General features: G+C 47.3%; 1 protein-coding gene across 1 annotated transcript; it reads left to right on the forward strand.

The window, feature by feature from the left end:
- Window positions 1-1,076: 1,076 nt before the first annotated feature.
- COX20 (cytochrome c oxidase assembly factor COX20) lies at window positions 1,077-7,142 on the forward strand. The gene is made up of 4 exons (XM_074168340.1): window positions 1,077-1,315; window positions 3,372-3,486; window positions 3,630-3,693; window positions 4,251-7,142. Exons 1-4 carry the CDS (start codon window positions 1,283-1,285, stop codon window positions 4,390-4,392), a joined length of 354 nt encoding a protein of 117 aa, XP_074024441.1. The 5' UTR covers window positions 1,077-1,282; the 3' UTR covers window positions 4,393-7,142.
- Window positions 7,143-16,365: the final 9,223 nt, after the last annotated feature.

Raw genomic sequence — 16,365 nt, forward strand, 5'->3', positions numbered from 1 at the left:
CCTAAATTGAACCCACCCTGTAATTCACTACTGACTGGACACTTGTTTTCTTGAAGCAAAATGCATTTTTACAGTCTCTTGCAGAACTATAAAACTCTGCCCTATATTACTCAGCACTATTTACTTCTTCAAATATTACTACAGGTACAATTAGTTATCAAAGGCCTCGTCTCCACTATGCCTACCTAATTTAGCACAGAACTTCCCCTTCCTGAAGTCACTACAGTGTTTTGCCAGATTTAGTTGTAAAATGTCCCACACAAGATCATCTTCACTTCTTTTGAAACAATTCTTCCTCCACCTCCTTTGCCCTACCACCAGGGTACTTATGTCCCAGTTGCATGTCACCTTTTCCTCATCCCACCCCAGCACTCTGGGTTCCTTCCTGCCCAGACTGAAAATAACCTCTAGGTTGGAAGGGACCTTTAAGACCATGACATCTGTGTCCTTCAGGCTACCTGCACCCCGTGAGGCATCCTATAACCTTCTCCCAGTAGGTGCTACTCATTGAGCACGTTCACCTCTCCTCGTCCTGCTATTACCCTTTTAGATTTAATAGCTCAAGACAGGCTGAGGCCTAGGCCCCCGGGCTGCTGGGTTGCGGCAGGGCCTCTCCGCGAGGATTTATGGTGCTGCCCTGAGCCGCCAGCTACTTTTGAACCTGTGCTCAACGCCCTCGGCAGCGGCACGAAGGGCCGCGTCCCACAGCGCGGCGGGGAAGCGCATGGCTGACCTGCGCCATCCTCCCCACGCAGGAAGGGCCTGAGAACACGGCGCCGGCCCGTGAGAGTGCCGGAGCGCCCCTCTCGCAGCACCGAACGGGGAACCCCGGCGGCGGAACGGCAGGGGCCGGCCCTGCCCCGCAGCCTGTGCGGCGCCGAACCCGCGGGGCGCTGCCCGCACCCGCCACCGCGCCACACAACCGCCGCCGACCGCGCTCGGCGCAGGCGCGTGCCCCCAGCGGGCCGGGGCGGGGCAGGATAAGCGCGAGCGCCGCGCTTCCTTCCCCCCCTCCCCCGCGTGCGTGCGTGCGTGCGTGCGCGCGCCCCGCGCCGTGACCCATTTCACCGAACAAAGGATTTTGCTGGAATCTCAGCGCGAGACCTAAAATGGCGCCGGCGCGCTCGGCTGCCCCCCCCCGGCCCCCCTGCTCCGCGGGCACCATAGAGATGGGGCGGGCCGGGGCGGATAGAGCGGCCCCTCCCCCTGCCTTCTCTAGGCGGCCGTAGTCCGGACTCGCTGGTGCGCGGGAGGCGGGGGCGGGGAAGGCGCTTGTCACATCATGGCGGGCGAGGGCGACTCTGAGCCGAGGAAGGTAATGGAGGATGGAGGGGGCGGAGGGACGGTGACGGGTCCTTGCCACCCCGTAGCCTCCCTCCTCGGCCCGGCTTGAGGCGGGCGGCTGAGGAAGCTGTGGTCCCGCCTCGCTTCGTCCGGGCCGGGTCTGTGATCCCCACAGAGGCAGGAGGCGGTGCGCGGAGCCTGTCAGGCGGTGTGAGGGTTCCCCCCCGCTCCGCTGAAGCGCAGCCGGGCGCTGGGAGGAGGAGAATGAGGATGAAGCAGATGAGGAGGGCTCCCCGCGCCCCCGAAAGGCGAGGGGGAGCCTTGTGCCGGGGAGAGGAGCGGGTGTCGCAGGGCAGCGGTGATCCCCCGCTGGTTTTGCTCCAGAGGAAATAATGAGGAAACAATACACGGAAAGCGACGGTGGAGCTGGGGCTCTGCAGGGCCGGGCCGGGGTGGGGGGGCTTGTGTTTGTTTTTCCACGGACGCCGCTGCGGGGCTTTCCCTCCCGCGGGTGAAACGCCGTCGTGACACTTGAGCCTTCGTAACGCCGGTATTTAGCAGTGGATGGAGTCACAACAAGTGATTTCAAGTATAGCAACAGGTGAAATACTATTTTAAAAGGATGCATCATGCTGCGTGGCTGTAGCAGGAGTACCTTCTTAGCCAACAACAGCAACATATCAAGTGACTTATTCCGTAGGAGAGTACTTGAAATTACTCATTAGGAGACTGGACCAACATTGACCAAATCCTTTCTATCTCATTTGCACACAGGGGTTATGTGGAAACAGCTGATGGTCGTCCCTAGGGAACATAGATAAAATTATTGATGGGGATTTCCATACTTGCATCCAAATCCAGCTGTTATCAGATGCTTGCCATCCCTTATGCCCCGGTCAGAGGTGTTTCACAGTGACTTGTCTCACAGAGTTGCCAGCCCTCCACACATAGCTGACTATAGTACTCCATCTTCAGAATCTACTCTGTCCAAGTACAATAAAATACAAAAAATCAAAAGCATTTAAAAGTCTTCTTTCAACATTTTAGTTGATACAGTTGCACATGTGGTATTTAATGGTCTAAGGATTCAAACGCAGTAGAATGAAGACTAATTCTGACACCATCCCTAACAAAATAATTAATAGCAGAAAGAGGTGCAGATGTTACTTCAGTGTGGCCACCTTAACCCTGACCCAAGTCATCTTGAGGCCTTTTTGTATGTGGCTTCCCACTTCTGCCTGAGGTGCCAATGTGCATTTGCAGGGATCTTTGTCAGGTGGGAAATCTAGTAATATTCAAGATAGAAAACTTGGGTTATGCAGAAGCCAGTGTAGACATCTCTGAAATGAAAAATGTATTTGTCAGTTCACAGTTGGGTTTATGAATGCCATTGTGAAATTACCGTTTGAAAATCAAATAGAAAACTGATTGGTATAAGCTAGAGTAGGTTATAGATGTGAGACAGAGTTTGAAATAGTTTGAATAGTTTTTACCAGTAGGTTCATTTAAAAACTTCTGTGTTGTGTATAGAAGAATTTATGTGCACAGCCCCTGCCTGTGCATAGGATTAGGTTAAAAATTACTCGTTTATGTTTTTATGCAGTGCTTAGTATAAGGCGCTCTACTACATGCACGTTCTCCAGTAATTGCACTTTTTTTAAGCACATTTGTCTTTTCAGATATTAAAATTACGTGGCATAACTAACTGCATAATTGATTGTAACTGTACAAACCGTACAAGCAACCTGTTTGTTGTGATGTATGTTGGTTTGAATAGAGATCTTGGATTCTTAAGGGATTTTTCCCTTCCTTTTTTGGGGAATGAAAAGGGAAAAATGAAATAGTTCTTTTATAAGATTCAATAGAAAGGATGGATCAACGGGTTTGTACAAAATGATGTTGCCTAAATCAATAGTTAACTCTTCCAAAGCCATTCCTAATACAGCTGTGCATGTTCACTTGTGCTCAGATACAGACTGTGCATGTTCACTTTTTGCTGAGTTGGCATCATAGTCTTCTACAAATGTAATTTTTTAAATTTATGGTGTGGTTTTGTTTTGCTTTTGTTTTCGTTTTTTTTTTTACAGTCCTTTAAACTCCTAGGATTTCTTGATGTTAATAGTGTCCCATGCTCACGAGAATCAGTGCTGTATGGCTCCGTGGGATCTTTAGTTGTGGGTCTTGGACATTTTTTAGCAACTAGTAAGTACTTACTCCTTTTGGGTTTTATATATTTATATATAAAGGAAAAATTAATTCCTGTTTGCTGTTAGGTTTTATCAATAATGGGAAGACATCCAAAGTTATTTCACTGATTTTTTGGAGGATTTTTGTTTTTCTTTCAGGTAGAGTTAGAAGATCGTGTGACTTTGCAGTTGGTGGCTTTATTTGCACAATGTTAGGATACTGGTATGTAAAACGCTTCTTGAATTTTGACAGACTTATGTTGGCTGCTTTGTACATGATCCCTGTGTGACCTTTCACAGTGTTTTTGAAACTCCATAAAAAACTTGCCTAGCAAAGTGTCCTCTTCCTTCTCCCTGAAATACTTCTTTTTTTAAAAGAGTTCAATGCCTTTGAATTTTTACATTTTTTTTTCTAATTTGCTGTTGTTTCTTATCAAACCACCCAGTTATTTCCATCTTTCTTCTTTATTCCTTCACACATGCCATCCTTCTGTCCTAATCATATAGGCAGCATACTAAATGGTCATGAAATTAAGATCCAAATTACAGAAGTTAGCGTTTTCCATTGGACTTGTATATCCTGCTCCTCAGCGCCTGCTTAATGTTTGCCTTAAAGAAACAGCAGTTACTCTAGTAGTTTCATTGTGCATCATTTCATAAAGAATTTTACTAGCATTATTATATGTGGTTCAAACTTTTCAACTGGCTGAATAACTCTGATTTGATAGTGTCACTTATGTAAAGCAGGGAATCGTGTTTTCTTTTCATCCCCTCCTCTAGGTTTTACTGCAGGTACAATTTGGCCCAACACAGGATCCGGCAAAGGATGCTTAAAGAAGGAATGAGAAACAAAATTTTATTTGAAGGCAGTTCTCTTGATCCAGAAAGAAAACAAACTGGCACTGAAGGAAGTGATTCATAGTCTGCAACAGAGGAATCTGTGCTCTAATACAGCTTTGGGAGAAGGTGGTCCAAAAATGGCAGTCTTCCCTGTAAACGTGTGAGGTGCCTAAAACTGACAAATCATGCTGGCTTTCCTAACAAATCCAAGCACGAAATTCACAGCAAATCTTTTAAGTCAGTGTACAAGCCTTTTTTTGTATGTCTGTATGTATCTGTGTATTTGACTATGTACACAGGTAAGAATGATCTCCTGTTAAACATCTGGGAACTGATATGTTCTACTACAGGGTCTCAGACGATTAATGACAGTGTTTTGGGACTGCTTTAACTTCCATTATAAACAAAATGGTTCATTTTAGCAAAGTTGTACTTATGTCTCATTTAAATACAGGAAAATATTTTCATCAGCTGTTCCTTCAGTGCTACTGTCCATTGTGCTGTTTGTAAAAACAGGAATATTTAAACAGTAGGTAAAGGCTTTGCTTGTGCAAGGTGGGTGATTTCAGTAGCCTTTGTTAGATTGCAGCTGCAGAATAACTTCACATAATTTATATACACTGTGAAGTTGAAGGATTTCCATTTTTGTTCCGTCTGTGTGAAGCTAAGAATAAAATTACACTTCAGAAGCAGTCTAAGCTGTGTAAGTAATTAGTCTTTTTACTTGGTTAAAAATCTTGCTCTCCTATTTAAGTAATTTCCTTACAATTGCTGGAATAATAATTTATGTTATTTGTAAGTAGCAATGGTCAGTAGTTTGGTTTTTTTTTAAAAAGGCATGTTCTTGTATATTTCACTGTACATTTTCAGTTAAATGAAATAACTATAATTTCAATGAAACCATCTTATTTAGAAATACAGTGTTAGAGCTAATTGCATATTGGTAAAAAGATGGGTGATTCCTTGTTTGCTTCTGTCTACACCAGTGACACAATGTATTTACTTTTTTTCACAAAACGATTTATAGTATGTTACGCTGTAAGCACTCTTTGGTCTAAAGGCATTCACTGAGCAAAAATGGTGTGTTCCCCCCACCCTGTACTTAGTCTGAGAGAGTTTGCAATCTGTTAACTCAAGTAGGTGTGGGGAGGTTTGCGAATCCAGATGTGAACAGCAGCATTGCTCTACTTATTTAATTTCTAAATATACATAAGAGCACTAAACAAACATGCTATTTACACTAAGATAATTAAACTTTTACCCTCTGTGGATTAGCCTCTTACAAGAAGAAAACCAACCTGTATACTCTGGTTCCTTTTTTTCCCTCCGTTCCTCCTCTTTCTTCTGGAGGAAACAATGAAGATAAATTTTACGGAGGATGTTCAGTTCACTAGTTTTATATAAAAAGTCTCCAAAAAAAACTTGAGTTAGCACAATGAAACACTTTCTGTCCTCACGGCAAAATCTAAACTCAGAACTGGTTAACTGGAAGCAGACTCTAATCCTGCGGAGAAAAATGTTTCCCCTGGTTGTGTGCTGGGGGAAGGGAGGCTCCTTCTCTTTGGATGGGGTAGGAGGTGCTGCCTCCTAAAGCCCTTGGAGCAGCAGTGGGAAACTCCTCCGTGAGCCAGGGCTTAGCAAGCTCCTATTTTAATACATGGTGGAGTTCTTTCCTATCTGACCTAAGAAAAGGAGCTGCAACCTAAGCAGGCGGTCTTTTGCCTGCGAGGTCATAGTTCAGCTGGGGAGTTGGGAAACAAAGGGACGCGGATGAAAATGTGCTCTTTGGCAAAGAGGGGCTGGAGAGAAAAAAGAGAATGCTGGTTCGTGCTGATAGGAAAGAAGTTAGCGTGCACAGAAATGCATCCTTCAAAGTGCCCAAGTACTGTGACTGTGTGTATAAAAAAGCAGAAGCTTTATGATGCTGTAAATTAAAAAAATCTGGGGAAAACTGCAGCATTAGATCCTCTTCGGTGTTAATTGGTGTTGGTTTAAGCTACTGCATTTAAGGCTATTAGCTCAATAGCAGCTTAACTACAGTATTAGCAATTCTGGCCAATAAGCATGAATTCCTGGCGGTATCTGGGCTGCGTAGATAACCCATCTAATACTTCTGCCTCACTGTGCAAAATGTAAAATGAGCGTGCCAGATGTTAAAAATGGGGAGAGAGACAAGACACAGGCAGCCTGGCTGACACGTCTGAGCCTCATTACCTAGTAAAAGTTGAGGAGGAACTGAGCTAACCAAAAATCAGAGCTTTTGCTGCGTGGGGCAGGAGAGGGGGTAGGACAAGGAAGCTGTGAGGAGGACTGGGTTGGTGTGAAAGGGGGGGCCCCGCAGTAGCAGAGGGAAGAATGCTCATGGTTAAACATGCAGGGGCTGGAGCGGGGGGAGGAGGAAGTCTGATGTAATTCCTCCAAGCGCCAGTGCGGCTCCTCCTTCAATCCACTACTGGAAAGTGGATTGAAAGTGAGTGGTGGGTTACAAACCCCTGTTGGAAGGGTGAGGGACAGGACAACGCCCCCCCCCAATCTCAAAGCTATTGTCATAAATTGGGATACATTCACAAGAAAATAAAAATTGTAGTAACTTAATAGAAGTAATTGTAACATTTGAAAACAGTTTCCTAACTGTTTTTTAAATTAGTGAGCCATATCCCTATTAATGCTAATTTTTAAAATCTAATTTATTGGTGGAAACACAGCATGCATCGGTGTTTTGTTGTTGGACTTGATATCTGTAAGTATTGCTGCTACTGGCAGATGTGGTAGTTCTTGCTTTATCGAGGTTCAAAACATTGCTCCAATTAAAACCTACTGGACGGTTACTACAAAGGAAGAGAAATACTACTTTTGAAGGTGTTTGGTTTTCAGCCCTCTGACGGAGCCTGAAAAAGGAGAGAATGAAGTATAGCAACTATAAGCTATAAAGTTGCTAACATCTTGTTTTACTGACAGTTACCTTACTTGCTCACTGAACGGTGACTGACAAGCACGCTTAGTTTTTATCCCTGAAGTTAGTAAAATCTTCCCTTAAAAGCAATCTAAAAGGCCACCAAAATCAATAGCTGGGTTTATGGCCCCATTGTCACCCCCACGCCTGCTTGTCCTGTCCCCACAGGAGCGATAGCTCTTGGGAAAAGGTGTTTGCCTGCCACCGGGGGGGGGCAGGAGCACTGGCTGGGGGCTCCCAACAGCAAGCAGGGTGTGCGTCCTCCAAGCCTTTCCCGAGGGAAGGTCACTGGCAAGGCAACAGGCTGGAAGGTGGTAATCGGTTAATTGCCAGCTCCGGTGTTGTCACCACCCACCCCAAATCCTGGAGCACTAGAAAGGAGGGGTCACCTCCTGGCATTAACAAATGAGTTGGGCTTTTGGGTAGGGTGATTTTTTGGGAGGTGGAGGGGGAAATTACATTTATTATTTCTGGTGTAAGCCACCCAGGATATAATGAAGTACTGTGTGAACTTTGTTGTAACGAGCTCCCAAGTGAAAGATTTTCCCCAGCTTAGCAGACTAATTCCCATACTTCTCTCGTTCCCCTATCGAGGCATTTAGATCAAGAGCTCAGTGGTCACCAGTGAAAGTTGTTTGGTTTGCTCCATTTAAAGTCTGAAAGAAATCTGTTATTGCCGTGCAAAAATGATCAAAACAAAGGTTTTACAGTATGGTCAGATGATCAAGAAGATGATCCTTTGATGATTTTTTTTTTTCTTTAAACTGAAGAGCCAAGAATTAGTTAAATGCCAGATGTGGAGCTGAGTTTTAGTTAATGTGACTCAAGGCCTTGGAACATCTATCCTTCTTAGGCTTAAAATGGAAATACTACACGAAGCAAGGATGGCTGCTAAACCTTCAAACAGGGGCGGGGAGCAGGGTGGTGAGGAGAAGGTAGAGCCTTGGATGAGATGGTTTGAGGACTTTTATTCCCGGCTAGCACCACCCTGGCCGAGACCGTTCGTAGGCCCCCACGTTTTCACGCAGTCTCTATTTTTATCTCATGGGCTCTGCGTAGTTTTCCTGAGAGCCCTCCAGTAGTGGGTCTGGCAGCTCCTGCGGGAATAGGTCACAGCATCCCTGTATCTGCTTGTTCTTTGTCTGAGGAGGGTATTTTAATCCTGCTGGCTTCTGTCAGCTATCGTGAGCAAGACTGTCAGAGCCCTCAACTTTCCTGCACGGGCCAGGAGCCCACTGGCAGAACCTCAAATGTGCCGTGGGAGCAGACAATTACTACCGCAGGGCTCTTTCTCTTCAGACTGGCCACAGCTCCAAAAATACCCAGCTTGTATATTGTGGTAACGTGTCGAACAGAACCAAAGATTCCCCCTCTCTGTCTTCATGCTCTGGAGAGAGGGAAATCATAGAATCATAGAATCATAGAATGGCTAGAGTTGGAAAGGACCTTAAAGATCATCTAGTTCCAACCCCCCTGCCATGGGCAGGGACACCTCTCACTAGAGCAGGTTGCTCAAAGCCCCATCCAGCCTGGCCTTGATAGGCACGCTTTGCTTATTTTTTAAACTTGTTTATTTTGTGAAATGCTGTTACAAAAAGCAGCAGGTGCGCTCTCGGCCAACGCGGCTTTAGGTCCCCGGACAACAGATCCTCATCTCTCCTATTGATGGCAAATCACAGAATCACAGAATCACAGAATCTTAGTGGTTGGAAGGGACCTTTGAGATCATCGAGTCCAACCACATTAAAAAAAAAAAAAAACACACAAACAAACAAAAAAACACAACACAAAACCAACCAAACAACAACACCCCCCCAAAAAAAAAAAAAAAAAAAAAAAAAAAAGCAGCATCCATCAACTAAACCCCACACCCACAACCTCACACACAACACCCCACCACAAACCAACAATCCCGGGCACTAGAGCATGCCCTGAAGAGCCATGTCTACACGTTTCTTAAATAACTCCGGGGATGGTGACTCCACCACCTCCCTGGGCAGGCTGTTCCAGTGCTTGACCACTCTTTCAGTAAAGTAATTCTTCCTAATATCTAATCTAAACCTCCCTTGCCGCAGCTTCATACCATTTCCTCTGGTCCTGTCGTTATTCCCTTGGGAGAAGAGGCCAACCCCCGCCTCTCTACAGTTTCCTTTCAGGTAGTTGTAGAGGGCAATGAGGTCTCCCCTCAGATGGCTTGTGATCAGCTCTGGTGATCACGGTGTGCATTTATCCATGAGATATCTTGCATATATGTGCGCGACAGGTTTTCAGATTTCACCTAAAAGCTTTACAACTCTGGGTGATATTCATGCTTTCCATCATCCAGGGCAAGAGTTCTTACCACCTTTACCTATGCCAGGTGGCCAGACCTAGCGAGAAAGGTCTTTCTCCACCACCTCATCACTGTGGCACTGCACAGATGCTGCGGACGCAGGGTGAGAGATCCACCCAGCCCATTTGCTCGTGGCTTCTCTACAAAATTCACAGTCGGGGTGCCCACGGTCCCTGCCAACAGAACGTTTAGGTTATGTTACTTCAGTGATTAAAGGAAAGCTAACGTCCCCTTCCCTGTCAGGAAACTTCAGGCTCTGGCTGAGATAGAAGCAACATCGCCAGAGATGAAAAGCCAGTAACTGATTTATTATTGGGCAGATACATTATCACAAATGGCTGTAGCAGGAGTCCTTCATAAAGAAAACATAGAGCAAAAATATTTCCAAAGGTTTATTCCTGAAAATAAAGGGGGTGATACTCTGCTCAGGCCCCCTAAAGTAATCTGGAACTACCAGCAATTATCATGTGCTGTGCTTGTAATGCTTTTATCCAACATTTAAAGCCCTCGAGGATCACCCTGAGGCAGCATTGGGAGGCCATGACAGAACTTGTTTGACTCGGTCTGGTAGCTCTGATAGTATCCAAGTGCTACGTTCTTCAGTAGCTGCCCAGACTCCCAGATGGATAAAAAGAGCTCAGCACTTTCTTCCTAAATCTCACAAAGTCCCCTTGAACCACTGCTGTAGAGAGCTTCTTACCCCCGCTAACAAGTATGACAGCCCCCTCCATCTCAAAAGCTGGTCACCATTCATTTCTACTCACCATTTTCTGTATCACCATTTGTCCTTCTTCTGGGGACACCATACCTCAGTTTGTACACCTCTGCCACCCACATAGGCACTCTCAAAATCATCTAAGAGAGGCATCTTGAGAACATCTAAGTGGGTCACAGAGTGACCACGTACCATGTGGCCAGCAAGCTGCTCCCTCAGAATAACGTTCAGTTCAGAGTGAGGGATCCCGCCTCCCCACATACGTGGACACACACCTGCAGCCCCACTCCCCACACTTCAGGAACGCTCTGAGACACCACAAGCCACAGCTCTGTATGGAATCACACACTCCTAGTGTGGCAGCAAACCGGCCAAAATTCAGAGTTCAGTTACTGATACATGAGCAACACTGTCCATCTATTAGTGATGGATCCCAGTGAGATCTACCCTTTAATCGGAAGGCTTAAGATACAGCCACCATTCAAGGAGGAACCCATGCACTCTCTCCCGCCCCCCACCAGCCTTTTGGTTGCTTTCAGAAGTGTGATTTTCACTGATTTGTTCTGGAACTGGAGAAGGATACTTGGTACTTGCTGGATAATACATCTTTCAAGGCAGTAGATACCTATCACAGCAAGATCATTCCTGAAAACTTCTCTCCTCTTTGTTTTCTGCACTAAGATCTGCCGAAAGAAACCATTGGAGTCTCTTGTTTCTCTTCCGTGGGTGTTTCCTTAAAGGAAAAAAATTAAAAAGGACTGGCTGGCTGCCAAGCTGTGGAGGCACATAAATATCCCGGGGTTGTGCCAACGCGGCTGCCAAAGCAGTAGCAGCAGCCCCCTCCCGAGAACGTCCGGGAGCAGCCGGGGAGATGTTGGCTTTTTGGAAGCGTCTCCCAGCCTCCGCCGCCTTCTTCACGGCCGAGCAGATTGCAGTGTCCTCAGCGCCGAGCAGGGCTGGGCTCAGCGTGCTGCCCTGTGGACTGGAGCACTGGATCGCAGCAATTCCCACCACCTCCTCCTCTTTTCCAGAGAAAGCAGCTCCTACCGCAGCCACGTATAGGAGCCAGCCCAGCAGCTCCAGTGCCGGCAGCCGGTGTGGCCCTCGGTGGTGGCCCCCACTCCAGGCAGGAGACACTTCCCTTCTCTTTGTGAAAAAGGGGCAGGCAAGTTCATGCGAAAGACACGACTGAAGGAATGTCCTAGGTCTGGAAACCAAAGGCATTTCGTGACAAATATTTAAGTGTTGCGTTCTCTGATGCGTAAGTACTGAAAGGGTTCTCGCAGCGCTACCACAGCCGCTTTCTCCAAGGTCTCTCACAGCAAACAGGGAGGATACAGAAGACATGGAATTTGCACAAGTAATTTACATCCAATATTTCTTTTTGAGGTGCCTGGCTTACTATTTAACTATTTAATAAATTATCTTTTAAAATAATAATTATTATTATTACAGTGTAGCTGCTTGCATAACGGAGCGTAGAGGGGAGGCTGGGAAGCCGCTAGCTGAAGAGCCGCCCTGCTGAAAAAGATAGGACTTACAGTGGGCGCCAAGTTGAACGTGGGCCAAGAGAGTGTTCTCACTGCAAATAAGGCACACCACCGCCTGGGCTCCATCAGGAAACGTGGGGCCAACAAACCAAGGGATGCACTCATCCCCCAGTATGTGACACTGCTGAGGCAGCACGTCCAATATTGCTGTCCAGCTTTGGGCCTCTCGGTCAACAAGGATGTTGGAAAACCATGGAGGCACCAGTGAAGGGCTCCTAAGGTGTTCCAGGGCATGCCTTCTGGACAAACGGTGGAAGGAGTTTAGTCTGAGGAGGAGCAGGCTGTGGGGTGACCTAACAACCGCCTAGTATTATCTGCAGGACAGTTACAAAAATGGAGCCAAAAGCCTCTTGATAGCTGCAGATGGTGGGGCAGGGGCAATGGCCACAAACTCTGGCTTGGGAGCTTCGTGCCAGGCGGCAGGACAAACCGTTTTACAATGAGGGCAGTGCAGCACTGGAATAGGTTGCCCAGAGAGGGCACGTAATTTCCACCCTTGCAGGTTTTCAAGCGTCCTCTAGACAAAGCCCCGGCTGACCCGAGCACTAGTGCCGGTCCTGCATCCGGGAGGATGGACTGCATCTCCACAGGGCCTCACAAACAACGTTTCTGCGACCCTGAGATGAAGAGAGATGAAGAGAGATGAAGAGATGAAGAATCTGCAAAACCCAAGGCAGAAGAAGGCCAGTGTGGTGCAGAGGACCACCCATCCACCCAGTAACCTCCCGTTTTGCTTTCAGGAATTCATTCCCTCCCCTGCAGTCAGTGCTCCCAGGCTGGGCTGGAGGCCCCGCAGCAGCCCGGGTGCAGGGAGCACCGAGCAGAGAAGACAAAGGGTGCACCATGTGGAGGTGGCCAGGCTTTGGGTACATTGCTCCACTGCTCGCAACCTGCACGTGATGATGCCGTGTGTGGGCACGTCTCTGCTAGCTCAACTGTTTCCAAATTCTCAGCATGATGTGAGCAAACCCCACGGCACTTCTTTTCTTTGTCATTTCTTTCAGAAAAAAAGTATTACAATAAATCCCTCCCAACAAGGCGTGATCATTTCCTCTCCCCCCTCTCTTACTACCTTCTTACCACAAAGACAAAAGTCCTTTTATAATACCAGGGCTTATCTTATCTACTTGCTCAACAGCTCCACAGAGCTGAAAGTTCAGCAGTGACTAAAGGAGAGAATCAAGGCTTTCCTGCATCTCTCACCTTGTAAACAGTCACCGGTATTTTATGCGGGCATTTAGGTCCAGGGAGGTCTTCATTGCTGTTCTGGGCCGTTTTATTTTTCAACTCTCCTGGGCATTTGCACCATTTCAGAACTCGGTGCTCCATCGGTGTTCCTCCCCAGGTCTAAGGCAAACCAGTTTTTGTTGGAAAACCTCCGGAGCAGAGTGGTGCAAGAGTTAACAGAGGTTGATGCGACTTAAACGAGGGCCACACTCAGACCAGAAACCACATACTTGCATTTTTATGCCCCATTCGTTATCAGAGGTGTAAGAAGCCGTCTGATCCTAGCTAAGGGAGAATGGACACTGAGAAAAAGAGTTCCCTTTCAATCCTTGTGTGCTAACCAGGCAGCAGATCCCCCAATCGTTATATACTGTAAATTACGTCTGCCTTTGACTACCAAGTGGTAACATTTTTCTGAGCGTGAAAAAGTTTGAGGGAAAAACTGGCTGAGCTGTCTTACCCGTAGTTTCGATTTCACTGACTGTTTGGACCAAACTTACTCTGCAGATCAGAGATTGTCTACTAAACCAGAAAAGAGAACAAAAAACTTGCTCTAAAGTAACACTTGTAATATCAAGGCACCACATGAGTAATTATATTACTAGTTTTTTTACATTTGCCTTTGTTTTTTCTCTTTTGATGTTGACAATGTGTTAAGCGTTTAGCATCGTTTCTTTTTTTTCCTTTTTGAGCTCCAGCTGAGTTTACATAGCAACTGATTCATTGCTGAATCTTCCTGCCGCTCCCAGTACCGGCAGAAAAACAAACTAAGGCAAGAGTCACATCCAGATTAATGACTGGCCGAGTAAGTCCCGATTTGAGCCCATTCCCTGCCACGGCTAGCTCTAGGGAGCCCTGCTGCACTGGGGGAGACAACTCGTGCCTCGGTCACCAAGCGAGGGAGAGAAGCTGCACAAAACTAATCGCTAATCTGCTACTAAAATAAAGACGGGCCTCCTTGTCCCCTCCAGCTTCGCGGGGCGGCTTTGTCTAGGCAGAGGTGAGCCGTGCAGGGCAGAGCGAGGCGCCGCTCTAACTGCGCCACGGCGGGTTTGCTAACACCCCAGCGACAAAGCTGCTCCTCCCAGCTTCCGCCTTTCCTCTCGGCGGTGGGTTTTTCTGACATCCTGGATGGAGCTCTCCCCCTCCTCACTGCGCTCCAGGCGGAGACGGCTCCAGCCATACTTATTCCTGCTGTACTAGTTCCCAACTAGCGAGTGTATGTACAGCGCACGCACGCTGCTTCACCCGGGAAAGCCCCAACCTCTGGCAGTTCAGCATCTGCAGAAGTGTTACAGAAGCACCTCTCCTCTCCCTCTAACTCAGTTCGATTTCTTGTGGCTTTAGCTCGAGGTTGCACTTTTAGAAAGCACTGGCCTAGTTTTCCAGAAGGTTCACGCACAAGGAAACCTCCGAGTCTTAAAAGGTGAATTCATCACCTATTTCTATTAAAAACATTGGTCAAGAGTGTAGTAAGAGATTAAAAAAAAAAACCAACAAAACCCACAAAACAACAAAAACACCTAGTGGCTTACACCGGGAAGAATTTTTTGGTTTTTTTTATGCAAGTGGCACGGACTGCACACAGTGACCACAACACTGGTTTAATTCATTCCACTATCAGAAAAACTGTGCAGAATTTCTAAACACGGCTTCGGCGGTCAAGAATTATTCTGGGGCAGGCACCGAAAGGCCCTGGTGTACAGGTGCCGCTGAAGACGAGCTGCTGCTCCCCAGGCAGCGCAGGAGCGGGGCAGCACGCTGGCCCGGCCGGCTCGTCACAGCGGAGCCGGGGCGTGGGGACAGGGATCTCGTAGCGCCCCAGAACAAAAGCCAGGCCCCGGCGTCCCCCCGGCAGGAGTCCGTTCGCAAAGACCACAGACTCCCCGGCCACGGCCCCTCGCCCATCCCGCGGGGCGCCAGGGGAGCGCCTCCCCCCGCCCCGCCCGCATCCCCGGGGAGCCGCCGCTACCAGCCCGGGCAGAAGTACAAACCGAGTATTTTTCTTGTTTTGTTTTTAAATAGGAACTTCCCCCTGAGCCACCCAGCACAGACCCGCCTTCCGCCCGCAGCTCGGCACACTCGGCCCCCTCACGCAAGGCAGGGTGGCTACAACCTGCTGGAAGCGGAGCTGGAAGCAGCTCCGGCAGACGGGGCCCCAGCAGCAGCAGCAGCAGCGTTACCGCTGCCAAGAGCCGCACAGACACCACACGCCACCCTCCTGCTGCAACCGCTCCCAGGCCCTCCGGCTTCCTGCCCCCTTAGAAAAAAAAAAAACAACAAAACCCTCGTTTAGGAAAAAGCAAACCTAGTTTGTGCTCCGTTATGAAAAAAGCCCCGCCAAACCCAACCCCCAAGGCCGCGTTGCGTGTCACCACCCCTACCGCACCACGGGGACTTCTCCTCGTGTAGACAAGTCCCTGCGAGCTGGGAGAAGTTACTCGGCGCGACAGATGGCTCAGCCCTCCCTGCGGCAACAGGCAGCCCTGCTTCCCTCACCTTCCCGCGGCCACCAGCTGTTTTCTACTGCCTTTTTTTTGAACACGAACCGCAAATCTAAGTGTTTTACTATTAGTGATTCTCTAGGTAATGGCTTTTCTAGACAAGCTGTTGTCAGATGGCAGAACACGCCCCTTCTCTAACAATAACCAGAGCTGAGGCGGGGGCAGACCCGGGCTGGATGGACATCCAGCCTCACGCAAGTGCTGGTCTCTGCTCTGCGGTGATAGAGCGGGGCAGTATTTAAATGTACCATAGGCCTCAGGGGTGCTTATGTGGAAGCCTTCATGAACACAGGCAGCACATACATTGCTGAATCTATAGGAGTACTTTTAGTAGAAACAAACACTCCTCTTCCGAGTTCAAGACAGTTCAACCACTTCCTCTCATGTGTAGCTTTTTTTTTTTTTAACCACCATACACTGAAGAATTGAAAATGAAATATCCCAGACTTTTAAATTAAAATAAAAGCTTTACAACCACATAGTAAGTGTAGGCTCTTATATTTCAGTTGAAGACTATATAATTTTATAGAGTACCAAAATAAGCAAAGGATCAGCACTCCATACAAAGTGTTAGTTCTTGTGAGGAGGGGAGAAGGGAGATGGACTTTAATTACACTAAGTTTCTTTTGCAAGTCTAAAGAAAATTCCATTTCAGCAAAACAGATGTGGGGTTAGATCCCCGTATTTCTAGTTCATTAAATAGTGTTTCTTTAAAGACAATTTACATTTTTCTCAAAGTAAAGGGATGATTTAAAGCAGTATTAACAAGGAGGT

Source organism: Numenius arquata, chromosome 2 (genome assembly GCF_964106895.1).
Source record: "Numenius arquata chromosome 2, bNumArq3.hap1.1, whole genome shotgun sequence".
NCBI classification, from domain to species: domain Eukaryota; kingdom Metazoa; phylum Chordata; class Aves; order Charadriiformes; family Scolopacidae; genus Numenius; species Numenius arquata.